This window comes from Pyxicephalus adspersus, chromosome 5, assembly GCF_032062135.1.
Source record: "Pyxicephalus adspersus chromosome 5, UCB_Pads_2.0, whole genome shotgun sequence".
Lineage (NCBI taxonomy): Eukaryota > Metazoa > Chordata > Amphibia > Anura > Pyxicephalidae > Pyxicephalus > Pyxicephalus adspersus.
Window position 1 is genome coordinate 118,030,285 of NC_092862.1, and position 15,388 is coordinate 118,045,672.

General features: G+C 36.3%; 1 protein-coding gene across 1 annotated transcript in view; it reads right to left on the reverse strand.

Annotated features, from left to right (window-relative positions):
* Window positions 1-15,388, reverse strand: part of LOC140331500 (mitogen-activated protein kinase kinase kinase 3-like) — an 84,494-nt gene that overhangs the window by 43,383 nt on the left and 25,723 nt on the right. The window contains exon 2 of the mRNA XM_072412560.1: window positions 5,516-5,579. Coding sequence (XP_072268661.1) covers window positions 5,516-5,579 — 64 coding nt within the window. The remainder of the gene's footprint in view (window positions 1-5,515; window positions 5,580-15,388) is intronic.

Genomic DNA, 15,388 nt, shown 5'->3' on the forward strand with positions numbered 1-15,388 from the left:
ACAGGAAAATGTGATCCAATCATGGCTGGGATTTTATTTTGTGCACCTATAAGCTATTTTGAATGCATTGCAACCAACGACCAGGATTTTATGTAGAAAAATAGTTTTGAAAACTTCATATACAAGGAATGCTTTTTGTTTATATGACCTATTCTACAAAAAAGATATTTTAGAAATTCGTATGTACTTGAGGGTAAAAACACCTGATATTTTCTCCATTTTCCACTCATGAGCTCTCTGCTTGATGTCTTGGGTCCACATACTTGCAATGGCTTTTATAAGAAAAGAGTGTGTTGAAACATGCAGGTATACAACAATCCAAAAAATTTAAGGTGTAAAGATTCTCCTGAAGACAATGGGCCCGGTTTATTAAAGCTCGCCAAGGCTGGAGAGAATACACTTTCATTAGTGAAGCTGGGTGATGTAGCAAACCTGGAATAGATTACTTTAAAGTCATTTGCTTTTGCTAGCAAATATTTTGAATCCAGGACAACATCCATTCCAGGTTTCCTGGATTACCCAGTTTCACTGATGAAAGTGGATACTCTCCAACCTTGGTGAGCGTTAATAAATCAGACCCTGTAGCTCTATCCCTCACACACACTTTTTACCCATTGCAGAATCATGCAGGTTTCTCTTGCAGAAAAGGTTGTTGCAAATCCTCCTTAATTACAGGTAAATAATCCTTTATAAATCAACCTCTGCTGACAGTGTCACTTCATTCTTCAAGAAGATGAGTGTGGGAGTTAGGCAAATGAGACTCTCACTTCTCCAATAATTTTGTGGCTATAAATGCACCTGGAAGTGTTTGGTTTTGAGTCCAGGTGCTGTGTTAGTGCAGTGCAGAGAAAAGGAAACCATTGTAATTCCGATCTTCTGCCCCAGCACAAAGGGGAAGCTCTAAAGGCTCAATCTATAAAATGGCGAATCAGAAATTCCCTCAGATGTTCCCTCGTGGGAATCTTCCAGGTCCATGTGTTTCAGTAATGTAGATTCCCACCGGGGAATGCCAGATTCCCTGTTTTATAAATAGGGTCCTAAATGTATGAAAGATATTGGTGTTGCTTCTTTACTGTACCTCAATTTTAAACGTACACATGTACACATTTGGTTTTTGTTACCTCAGTAAGCCTTGTAATTGCCTGAGCCACTAAAACAGCAAAAGGTTGGGCAGTTGCCAAAGACAACAGGGTTATATATAAATATATATACATACATATTTATTTTTTTTAAAAATATGTATGGTATTATAAATGTGTGGCGACAATTAGTTTTCATTTTTTGCTGCAGCGATAATGGAATTGATGAGACAAGTTCTTTATTGTCCAACAAGTCAAAGCACAATAATTGAAGGAGTCTGCTATGACCCGTGTAACACTTTTATTTTTAACAGTTTATTTTTCTAATGTACTGTCTATAAGTTATAACTAGCTGTACTGGAGAAATCCTTGGACACGCCTGCATTTAGATCAGTGCAGAAGGAGTTGGTCTCACCACACATCTACGTCGTGAACATCTGGACGGGAGACCTCTCAGTGGTGTGCTGCACAATAATCTCAAGGGGCCACACAATAGTTTGTGCCTATAAGAAATCCTCTGCCTGCTCCAGCAGCTCACATGTGAATAGAGAAAATGTGTCTCAATCACAGGCACAGAAGAGAACCCACTGTCATCTAATAACTGGTGTGAACACGTGACTTTTTTTTTTTTTTATACATCTTTCGCAATAGGATTCACAGCCCATGTGAAGAAATATAACTGACGTAATAAAAAACACTGCTTTAATGCTGTTCTCTGCTGGGAACATTTAGCTGTCACTTTCTAAATTGTTATTCCAAACACACTTTAACCTATTGGGTATCAGGAAGTGCTCCAGTAAAAAAGGAATAAGATCCAGGTTAAAAGAAAATCCATGAATAAAACAAAATAGCATTGAGTAAATGACAATATAATCTGTAAACACATATACCTTGCTGTAGGAACACCAGCAATATCCAAGAGCTCCTCATAATTCACATGCAATTTCGAGTAGGTCAGTCAATCTCTTTCTTTGCATCAAAAAAGTTTTAAAGCAGACTTTCCACTAAACTGACACTTTCTAAGCCTCCTTTACTTTCACAAATGACCTACTTTTTATATATCGATTTATCCTTTTATATCATGTAGAATTAAACCTATTCTTTAACCAATTGTTACCTGCAGTGACTAGACACCTAGGCAAAAATGATGTAATTCAAAAGATTTTCTAGAATGCAAAAGTGGAAAAAGCGCACAAGAAATTGATCTTCCAGTGAACGTGTTTCTTACTAGATTGTTTTGCATTCAGCAGAAATATTTCTGGAAGGACAGGGGCCTGATGCCTGATAATGTAGAAAATAGGGTAAAGGTAGGTATAAGTCTTAATGTTTTCTAATAAGGTACATTTTTCACCTATAAGGAGTAAATGGTTTGGAAAGCAAATCCCTTCCATTTTAATGGAAATATCAGTTCTGTTATTGATTATTTTTCTCTCCTCTCATCCATAGACAGGAATGAAAACTTATTTCTTCAAATAGATATTAGGTATATCTTCTGACCCTACCCTGCAATTAAATGCCTAGGGCATGAGCAACCAAGCAGGCTGGCAAGTTGTTATTGGTAGGTTCTGGGTTCGCCTCTTCCCATCACCTACTGCCAAGCCCTGGGCCTACCTTAGACTTGGGCATAATTTTAATTTACAAAGTTTTGAGCTAGTTTGGACTGTGCTGGACATGGAGCTTTAGGAGCAATAGCTTACAGCTGTCAGCTACCGCCTTGCAGTGTCTGGGAAAGCCTTCATCCAAGGTATGGGTAGTAATTCATTCAACCAAATTTATTGTTGTTAAAGATGTTTCATAGCTTGTTGAATCTGTTGTTGTGAATTTCACTGTTAAATGCATGGAGGAGGTGTGGTGAAGGAATTCTCTTACATTGGATGTTGACAACCTTTATCATGGTATTGCTGCAATCTAGGCATGGAGCCAAGACAAATGAACTATAGGTGTGTAACACTATCCCATGTGTCAACATCCACTTTCCAATGACATCAAGAAACTTAGAAGAATGCATATTTATATTCTCCAGACACTAATACCATTTCAATGCCTATTCTGCCTCCATTATAAATTTCCAGAGGACTCGGACAAAGGCATTTATTATTACCCTCTGTATATTACACACATTGTATACCAGCTTCCAAAAAAAAAAAAAAAGAAAAGAAAAAAAAAAACAATCCTAGCTCACTCTGTCATTGTATATGAACATGTCCCGGAGATCCTAAACAAAGCACTACACCAGCACCAAACTCTCTTTAATCTCTTTTTAATTTTATTTAGTCCAAAAACAATGTACTATATGGCAGTTTAGTAGTCTGTAGATGTTGTGGACGCATTTGTTTTTTTTTCTTATCTTTTTTACCCACGGATAATTACCCACGGATATTGATAATGTCAATAACATAATTCCTGTCCTAGGATGACTCCAAGTGGTATCCATGGAGGAGCAGAGTTGTCATCTTAGCTCTTACCCCCTTTCTTATTCCCATTGATATTATTGTTTTAAATTTTAGATCAGTACAGAGGAAGTTACAAGGACAACTAATTTCTTTCAGAATAAACGGGTATTTTCTGAAAAGGTACTGAAAAAAATAAAACTAATGCAGCCACTGTAAGGGACCCAGTTACTTTGACTTGAATAGGAAGAGGGGGTCACTCTATCTTTAAATCGTACTTTGTACTAAAATTCAAATTTATTTTCTCTCTACATGTGCCTGCACAACACCTGTAAAAGATTTGTATAAAATATACCTATACAAGTTCCGGCCCCTGCTTAGCACCTAGGTGAGGGTGTCACCTTACTAAAAGACAATGGGAAACATGGGAATCCCAAATTTATTGAGAATGTCTTTCTGAAAAATTTTAGATACTAAGGATTATAATGCCACACTCAACTTTAGTACTAAGTAGACTGTTCAGTGGATTGTAGCAAGCTTTGTAGTGCAACCTAAACTGTCACATTTTGTCCTATAAAATCTCTACAACTGTCTCAAAGAGAGAGGGTGCCAATAAATGCACAATAGCATAAAATATTGCAGGGCTTGGAGTCTTTGACTTTTCAAGTTCAAGATTGGATAAATATGCAGGTTACATATAAACCTTCCTGAATGAGTTCTAATATGGGAAGAAGAACACTGATGAAAGAGAAGTTTTTTCCTGCTAATACAGCAGCACAGAGGAATTCAGCTTATTTGTTGGAGTGCATGCTATATATACCCACAGATTTCAGTGCCAACTAAACAACAAGCCTTACATAACACAGACAATATGCTAGATAGGAAATGAACATGTAAACCATTATCTAAAAATACAAATCATCATCTAAGAGACGGACAAATATAGTGGACGCCGGCACTTAGATTCATTTTAATGGTTTAGACAAGACAAATCACTCTTTATCCATGAAAAAACTCGGCTTCAAGAGCAGGACTGAAGGTATTTTGGTAGGTGGATACCACTCACATTGGGAAGAACAATCAAAGACAGCTTTACTCAGTCAAGCCAATTGGAAACATAAAAAGTGATAGAAGAGAGTGACCGAGTGATCCATTGGGCCTGATTTATTAAAGCTCTCCAAGGCTGGAGAGAATACACTTTCACCAATGAAGCTGGGTGACCCAGCAAACCGAGAATGGATCTGGTCCAAGATTCAAAATATTTGCAAGCAAATAAAATGACATTGAAGAAATTAGGTCCATTGAGTCTGTACCCCCTTTTTGGGTCTGGACCAATGGTTATCCCAATCATGGGTAAATGTACACATGTTAACTGGATCACTAGCTTTGTTGGAAATCTGTTCAAAATATCAATTTCTAAAGATATCCAAACTGGAACAAGGCAAAATGCCAGTGTGTTAAACTATCCTCATTAACTTATGGCAGAAACATACTGACACCTTTTAGTCTACCCTATGACCGCCATCATTCAAGATATTTTTTACGATGTAAAATAAAAAGGTAGCTAGCTGCAGGTTTGTTCTCAAGTCAGCCACAACCTGGGGCCCCACAGCATCAACATAGGTAAATAACCTGCACTGCTTTTTTTAGAGTTCATCTAAATGCACTCAAAGGGGTAAATGAGCCCTTTCAGAGAAATCAGAGCACAGCAACAAATCAAATCCTACCCCTCTCTTTATAACCATTATAAGTGTATAAGGCCTCACAGTGAGGAAACAGCCCTTTACCAATCTGTGCTTTCACCATTGTAATATCAATGACTGCATTATGCCTTAATGTCGCTAATCTGGAGTGGTTTTAGAAGCTAAATATTGACTCAAAAGAACTCCATCGGAGAATCAACCACTATATCAATAACATCTTAAATTAGATTAAACAAAATAAGAAAAATGATTTAACAAAGACCGACAAATAAAACAACAACATCAATTAGGTTACAGAAACAAATATTTAAAAAAAAAGCTACAAACAACAACAATGACTTACCCATGTTTAACATTCTATCAAGTCCGCATTCCAGTGGGTACCTGTCAGGCAATACACTTTCAATCTGCAATGTAAAAAAAAGAGATAAATGTATCTTTATTACTTGTTACAATTAATCATTTCCATTTACAGCTTTAGTAAACTAGGAACAGAGCAGTGTTAAAAAAGTCCTTTAAGATTGCTAATGTTTTAACAGTGCCAGGATTTTGATGCAATATTAGATTCTAAATCTCTCAGTTCAGGAAGTAAATTGTAACCCTGAAGGTTGCCTGAAAAAAATGAGACTGTAAATCTGGAAAGAAAAGTAGATAATGGGAAGGGTCAGGGGAGTATTGCGATCTCTGCAAGAGACAATAAATGTCACACTTACATGTCACTTAGCGTGTATGTTTTAAAAAATTTATAAAAATATACCTCTGATATTAGGTTCATTTTAAAATGTTGTTAATATTTGGTAAATATGTATGGTCACAGAAATGGAATTAAAAATGAATTGTGATCCTTAGATTTGGGTTTGCAAAATTTAACTGAATTTTTCAAATCTGTTGTTACATTATGCCAAGTTACAAAAACTTAGGTGAAGCGCACTGAAACATCAATTCATATACCTTCTTTGGGCAAAAGCTCCGGTTGCTCAGAAGTTTTGCAACCAGTGTTCATTTTGCAAGTTACAGAGCAGTTATCCTGTACATGTAACTGAACTGCAACAACACTGTCACACAGATAGTTTATTAATATTCAGATGAAGTGAACTATTGGAAACATGTTAGTAAATGAGATGTAAGCTCCACGGGTGGAGTGACCTAACATCAGTTCAGCCATATCTGGTGGTCTTTCCTTTGGATAAATTAGAGTTTGCACTCTATATTGTGGTGTACTTGAATAAATACACAAATGAGTGTTAGTATATTTTACCTCTTTTAATACAGTAAAACAATAATTGAAAAAACTTGACCATATTTGCCTTTGCATGTTACAGTAATGATAAAACATATGATTATGTAAACCTGACTAGGGTTTATGTGCAAAGGCATTGCCCTTCATTGTGAATGACATCCTAGCTCACTGTACAATACATATATATTGTGCATTGGTGTCTGCTGATAGAAAAGGGTTATATATATATATATATATATATATATATATATATATATATCAAAACACATTAATGCAATGTAATGTAAATGTTTTTAGGCAATAATGTCTCTTAGTAAACGTTGGAGATCTACGGAAAGAAGGGATATAGTTTTTTATTTGTGTGTACGTTTTAGATTCAGCTATTTAGCTCTGTGAACAGTTTTTACCTCTTAGATAATACATAGATAACATGGCCTATTCATTTTATTGGTAAAAATGCAATTCATAGACTTCTGTTCTATATTTTGTTCCTAAACCTGCAGTAAAATAATAAAAATAAGAGTCAACATGTCCGTAATTTTGTATATATAACCCATATGTGCTTGATGTTTGCCAAAAGTCCTCCAGAAAATAATTAAAAAAATATATAATGGTCCTTTTTATGGGTACAGTTTGAAACAGCAGAATGTACAAATGTAATGGAAAAGTGCCTAAGACCAACATGTACGGTCTGTTTTCTTCCACAACAGCCAACTGGATGAAGAAGTTTCCCCAGTCTAATCCAAGCTCAAAGTACAGTACAGAAAGCTGTTCTGCCAGGAACACTAAAATGACTCTTGTGCGTGCACTGCACGGCTACAGTTCATTCTTCTTTCCAATTCTGTTGGAGCCAATAGGATGGCAATAAAAACTAGAACAGATGTATTTATATAAATAATTTATTTGTGACCAATGTAACTATTTAGCTAAATATAACTCAAAAAAAAAAGAAAGAAAACAGGGTAGACAGGACCACTCTGATTTTCCTACAACACAATGCATAGTGGCTGCTGATTCTTGAGACTATATGTATATGTATATATCTATATTTATGTATATTTTAACAAAAAGACAACATAATACTACCTCATATGTTCTGTTTTTTTTTTAACAAATATCATTTTGCAATTGAAGTTATGTTAATATTTCATTTTTTGTGTTACATCCTTACTGTATACTTCATTGTTTTTTTTCTTGTATTGTATCCATGCATAGACCGTAAAGTTCTTAAGCTCACGCTTACCTGAGGAAACCTGCAGAGGCGAAATGCGTCGACCAGCTAAAAATACTATTTAGCTAAATGTAACTCAAAAGAAAGAAAACAGGGTAGGCAGGACCACTCTGATTTTCCTACGACACAATGCATAGTGGCTGCTGATTCTTGAGACTATATATTTATTTATCTTTATTTATATAAATTTTAACAAAAACACAACATAATACTATCTCTTATATATTCTATTATTTCATTTTAACAAATATTATTTTGCAATATCAGTTATGTTAATATTTCGTCTTTTGTGTTACATCCTTATTACTGTATACCTTATTGGTATTTTTCTTGGATTGTATCCATGCAAAGACCGTAAAGTTCTTAAGCTCATGCTCCCCTAATGAAGCCTAGAGAGGTGAAACACGTCTATATATACATTAAACCAATAAAGCTGAATAATCATCACTTTTTTATTTCTCACTGCAGGATTTACCCTCAAAAATCTAGCTGCATAAAACAGTTTTATAATTAAAATATCAACCTCAGCACACACATGTGACACAGGAGTTCCCCCCCGTGTCCTGTCCCCAGCACACACGCTAACCTCCTGGTATCGTTGCCACTCCAAAATATAGAGCCTTCTATCTTGTTTGAATGCCACTTGTGCATGTGCATCCAGTCTATGTCAATTACACCTTCAGATCCCAATTCTCAGAGTCTCAGCATCATGTGGATATTGATCAGACCCCAGAGTATGCACAATAACCTCCGGCTGAACAGTTACCAACCTATATGCATCATGTTCATTATCAGTATTATATGTAATAGTGATCTAAAATAATTCCCCCACATTTTTCAAGAGAACATTTACCAGCTTATGTGCATTATTCTGCATTATTCAGGAAATATGCACAATATGCTCAGTTTTCAGTTTTTCACAGTACCAGTAGTAACCTTACAGTGAACAGTGTAATCTATCTAAAAGGTAATATCCCCTAGCCTGGAGAAAATCGTCTTTTACTTTCCTGCTGAGTTTCTGGGACAGGAAGTAAAAGGAATTTAACATAGCAAAAAAATATTGGCTTTTAATAAACAAGCTAGAAAAGACATCAATTTTATATTCTGTAATTTTCTCTGCAGATCCCAGCCTCCCTTTATGAACTTGGGAATGTTGGTGCTCTGATAACATTTTTGATAAATATATACTATGGAGCTAATTTACTGAAGGATCACCAATTATGTGATTTTCAACAGTCAATCACATGCAACGAAAATTAGTTTACACATGATTAAACGCTTGAAATGATTAAGATTCACCTTATTCAGAAGTTGTAAACATCTACCCCTTTATTAAATAAAACACAATAGATCTGATTTATTAAAGCTCCCCAAGACTGGAGGAGATAAACTGTAATGGGAAAACCTGGGTAATCTGGAGAGCCAGGCTGATCCAGCAAACCTGGAATAGATTTCTTAAAAATCATTTGCTAATATATGGCAAATGTTTTTTTGTCCCAAACCAGATCCATTTCAGGTTTGCTGGATCACTCAGATTCTCCTATGATAGTCTATATTTCCAGTCTTGGATTGCTTTAATAAATCAGGCCACATAAATCAAAAACTTTGACCAGTGACCCAAGTTTTCTTTTATTGTTCATTTTTCTAAAGTTCAGACACAGACCATGTTCAGTCACGTTAGTATGTGTCAATTAACTTGACAATAACGCTATGACTAACTTTTCTAATTGGCAGCTTGGATAAGAACAAGGAACACACACAGTTGCACTTTGCTAATTCTTAGCTGCTTGATGACTATTGGGACTGTGTGTGTTCCTTGTTCTTATCCCAGCTGCCAACTGCGACCTATTGAGACATATTCCAATTAAAAAAGGGTTAAACGTTCCTAGTAAATCACGTCCACAATGGAGCTCCAATGGCAAATGTGATTTTGATGAAAGTAACCACTGATATCTATTTTTATATACTTCTGTTGTAAAATTATTTTGTTAAAATCCAATAAAAATGATTGAAAAAGCAATAAATATGTTTTTTCTAGTAAAAGCGTCCTGTGCGGCCCAGCAAAGACATCCTAAAGCAGAGTCCACTAATCTGTGACGCCTTTCATGTTGCTGATTTAATGGACTGATGATAACATACATCTGAATCTAGAATTTGCTGAGCATATCACCCGCTGCTTTATTGTTAAATCTGTATTATGTAGAAAAGTTTAGTCCTATAGGCCAAGGACATCACTAAGTGATTACGGTAAGAGGAAATTCTCCTCTACAATCCAGTAAATATGTAACATGAGGCAAACTGGAGCTCAGCTTTCTCAAAGAACCTGGCTTAAATGTTAAAAACAGTAAAGTATGGAGGAGGAAAACTATGGAAAAACAGAGGGCCAAAAAGGTCTAACTGGGATCAAGTGAGGACACATTTTATATGAGAATATTTCTCCTAACACCATCCGGCCTCAGGGTTTGTTAGGCATTCCTGAATGACACTATAACAAAACACAAAACAAACAGATATCTAAGACTATGTACACATGCTAGATTTAAGTCGTTGGAAACAATCTTTTTCGATCGTTTCTATTGAGAGTAGAACAAATGGGCGCCCTTCATACAGTCCTGTTTAGTTCTATGGAGAGGAATGGTAATGAATAAGACGATCATCCAGACGTCCATCTTAAGTGACAAATGTCTATCTTAAGTGACAAGGTAACTTACAAATAAACATAACTCTCATTTTTAGTAGTATTGCACTGTTGTACCATTTTATGTAAATTTAAGCACCTATTTGCACTTATGTGTACTACATTAGGTCTGCCCATTCACATAATTCATTGTATGTTTTATTTGCTGCTTTTGTAAATCAGCACTTGTACATGTAATAAGGAGGAATGAGGTGCTACATGAAACACTGCAAATATTAGAAAAGCAAGAGGTTATCAAAAGGTGCTGAAAAAAAAGATGTTGTCAAAAGGTTCTGAATATAACCGAGGAGTATATTCAACCGAGTGATATATAACCCAGGGAAGTTTTCAATAAATGTCAGTAGGGTACTGTGTGTAACAGAGAGGGATCAGGTCATGAATGCAATAAAAAGTGAGAAATCCATGTGAGAAATGCAGAGGTTGCAATACAAAGGCATTAGTTTGGATGCTCTAACACTGAGGATGAGCTGTATGTAATGAAGGTTAGATCCCACTGCATCTGTACTTCCATTCCAATGTGAAAAGAAAATCAGTGACTTCTCCTAATTGGAGAGCTCCTTGCATAAGGTGGGTTTCCCTATTCCCAACTACTTGTTTCAGTAGTTCAAACTAAGCCTAACTAGTTGTGATCCTCGGTAAAGACTTAAAGACTGGGAGAGTGGGCAGGTTGTGTCCATACGGGGAAGATTTTCTCTGGATCACCGGTTGGCGACCGCTGTCCTAGATTACCCTCATTAAGGGTACTTATATAATAAGTACAGTGGTACCTTGGTATAAGTCGGCTTTGGAATAAGTCCAACTTGGTATAAGTCCTGTTTGGACTCGAAAAATTTTGCTTGGTATACAACCTTTGCTTGGTATACAACCTTTATGCTAGAATTTGTATGGGTCAAAATGAGTCATATTACTCTGCGCTACCCTTATTTACCTCTCTCAAGACAAAGCCACGACTGCCCACGAGCGTCAATACGCCAGTTGCCACCATTCAGTGAACAACCCGCACTATAACTCTCTGTGAATTACATAACATCTCCTCCTCCTCCTCCCTTCCCAGCACCATCCTAGTAGGCACTCGACTCTTCTCAGCAAGGTAAAGTGAGGTTACATTTTCATTTATTTCATCTAATTGCTTTTGTATTTATGTACTTTTGTATTAGGCAGTGTTTAAATTATTTTATACAGCCCCATCAATGTATAATAGCCAATACAATAGGGTTTTTTTTCTATTTATTTCTTATGAGAAAAAATTTTTTTGGTATAAGTCCTGTTTGGTAAGTCCAAGGATCTGGAACAAATTAAGGACTTATACCAAGGTACCACTGTAATTACTTACTGAGAATTACACTGGTACACAAGAACTAAAATGATTAATGAATTTTAAAAATTATATGTATATATATATATATATATATATATATATATCAGAGTTTCTTGTTTTTTCTATCAGACCTTTCCAAGCTCAAACCTCCAATGTGGAGAGGTCTTTTCTAAAGAAAACCAACACGTTAAAATGTTAAAACCAACATGTTAAAAATAACAATAAAGTCATGTAGATTGTGTTGAAATTGTGGAAATATAAAGAGAAATCAAACAAACCTCAATTTTTCCTCTCTTCACACGGAAGAGACTGCAATGGAGAAAGAGGAACATATAAGGTCAAATTACAAGATACTAGGGAGTATATTTAGAATTTTTTTCACAGAAGATTTACCCAACTCTTACTAATTGATACATTTTACACTTTGTATTCAATAAGAAAAAATGTGAAGAAAGATTTACTCATGATTCAAATATATTTTTAATTGTTTTTAAAATGAAAAATGGGGCAAAATTTGTGTAAAGGTTGTGTGAAAACATTTATAGGTAGACCCCCAAAATCCAAATGCCAAATCTTTAAATTGATTAGTAGTACAGAGTCCAGTCCACACGTCTTAGCACAATGCCCAATGTAGGTATCCAGAAGTACACAAAGAGACACCAGCTGAAAAAATACCCACTCACATGACGCCTGCTGACTGTCAATACTTGTGTGAAAAGTGACTCTACCCAGCATGCAGTTCCTGTGGAGGTTTACAAACTGTACAGCCAGATGCACCAATTAGATGTGGCTGGAAAATGCAATTAGAGAAAAATTCAGATTTGTTGCCAGGGCAGAGCTGACTCTCACCTGAGTTAGGATTCAGATGTTCCGAATACATTACTGTGAGCCCTACATTTATGGCTTTCATTCAGCATCCCAGACACAAATATACCATGAGTGAAAGATGAGAGCAGAATGCCATGAGAACAAAAAATTGTGCCAAGAACAAACCGTCATTGAGGATTATAGCTACTGTCCAAACACGGTGGTGGCGGGCCACTGTTGGAGCACACATCTACACTGAGTCACATTATACTGTTTGAGCCCTTATAACACTAACATTATGGACACCAGCATAGTCCAACCCCAATATGATGTGTAAAACATACACAATTATGCAAACATTGCAAGACAGACGGTATAATGTTTAGCCATAGCGTACTGATGCTTCTTTATGTGTCCCCTGGGACTGGTCACGTGAACAAGCAATGGGGACACATATAGTACAATCGTTGTCCCGTGATCCTGTTGTATATTACAGCACCTTTCTGCTCATGTCCTCTGCTCAAACACAAAGCTGGGAGAATGGAGGGAGGTAAGAACTGGTCAGGAACCCCTCAGAAACAAGGACCCTTGGGCCATAAGCCATAAATCACTGAAAGAAGTATAAGCAAAAAAAGGTGACACAGGGCAAGAATGGAGAAGCTAGACTATCATGGGTGAACCTGGATTATTCAGCAAACCTGATTCGGATTTCTTAATATCATTTTTTTTTATTTTGCAAATGCTTTAAATCTTGGACCTGATCCATTGAAGGTTCGCTGGATCACCCAGGTTCTCCCATGATAATCTTCTCCAGTTTGAAGAGCTTTAATTAATCAGGCCCAGTGTGTCATCATGACAGGTCATATGGGAACATCTCCAGCACTGACAACTTAATCAATAAAAACACTTATTTTTACATTAGTAGAAACTCAAACCAGCTATTAGCTTTTTTTCCTATATGCTACCAGTGGAGTTTTTCTTATATATCCAGAATTTCTTTCCTATCACAAAGACAGAAAGGGAAAAAAATTTCCCAGCAAGGATAGTGGTTCTAGCCCCTACCCAATGGGCCTGATTTATTAAAGCGCTCCAAGACTGGAGAAGATAGCCTTTCGTGGGAGAACCTGGGTGATCCAGCAAACCTAAATTGGATCTGATCCCAAGATTGAGACATTTGGTATCTAACAGCAAAAGATTTTTAGGAAATCGATTTCAGATTTGCGGGATAACCCAGGATCTCCCATGATAGTCGATCTTTTCCAGTCTTGGAGGGCTTTAATAAATCAGGCCTAATGTATCCGAACTTAAAAAAGCTTCTGCATAAAGAAAATAAATATATTTTAATTTCAATTCAGAATTTTAGTACTTATTATACTAAAAATGCAGCTTGCCCAGACTTGTCTTCTTTTACCTATTGTGTGAGTCACAGGCAAAACACAGCTAAAACAATAGAGGAAAAGCTTGGAGTATGCAATATTACTAATATTATATCAACAGCAGATTTTATTTTCCAAGTTACTGAACTCTTGCCTTACAGAAATACGTCTCACAACAAGTAAGGACTTTGAAGGAAATAACACTTTAGTCTCATAATAAAACAGTACTGAAGTAAACATGCCCAGTCCCTGCATGGGGAAGGGTGGGGGGGGGGGGGGGGGGGTAGCATAGGATTATTGAAAAGAATATATACAGAAAATGAATCCCCAGAACTTTTTTGCTTGTTGTGTGCATCATTGATGTGGATACTTCATTATAAACCCAGCCTCAGATAACCTGCTTTTCATAAATTGTATGAAAATTGGAAAGAGAAATGGCAAGGTGGGGAACCAATTATAACTAAACAGTCACTGCCTAGAAAATATACTACTCTCAGCTACTTTCTGACAACTTTGTATACCCTCTCTGGACTATGCAGGTATGTAAAAAGTGCAAACATAAAAGGTGGGAAACATGGGATGCAAAAAGATTTGTCTGTGAGGGTAAGTACAGGGCAATCAAATTCCTAAGATGTACCTGGAAGGCATGAAGATGGTAGATTCCTTGTGAGTTGGAAATTATTGCCTTGAAAAAGGAAATTGCAGAATCTATTGCATCACTTGGTTAGCTTATGCCGCCATAAGATTGTACTGATAGAATTCAGGTCTGGTATAATGTCTACTATTTTTAGAGCATCACACAAACTTTTTGAGTATTTACACCAGTGTGATCTGAATCTTACAACAAAGCAACCTGAATGTTATACAGTATTAATACAACTATGGATTCTTAGGCCACAAACACACAAGTTTCCTATAAGCATCAATATACAAGGAGATAAAATAAGTTAAGAAACGCTGCAGTTAAGTAGGAATGTGCATTACAATTTTAGGGCCACTTGTCTTACAGCCCCCCTGCCCAACTCCTAAATAGAAAAAATAAATTAAAAAAAGGAATAGAAAAATAAAGTAATTATTAGGTTACACACCAACATTCTAGGCACTAGCCTAGGCAAAGGTAACATCACCGGATAATTCCACAAGCAACTGGGAACTCTAAAGATCCAAAATCCAGCAGGAATGTTACTCTGCACCAGGAGGATGGGGCTGCACGCCTAGGTGTAAGAAATGTCATTTATCTATTATATAATATAGCATTTTTTTTCATTTTAAAGAGGAGGAGGTAGATGACTACAAGTTAAGCCAACATGCTGGTACATAAAACCCGTATTGCTGTTCAAGCCAACTAGTACATTTATTATTGACAGTTAGTTTTTGGAAGTTGAAACACTTTTCTTTTCCAAAGAAGCTAAAATAACTATCATTAGTGAAAACTGAATAGTAAGGGCCCAGCACTGCAAAGAAAAGGTACTAGCTAAATGGTTATGGCAATTGTTCAGGAGGAGAATTCTTCTGTTAGGAGCTATTTTTTGTCAACAATGTAAGT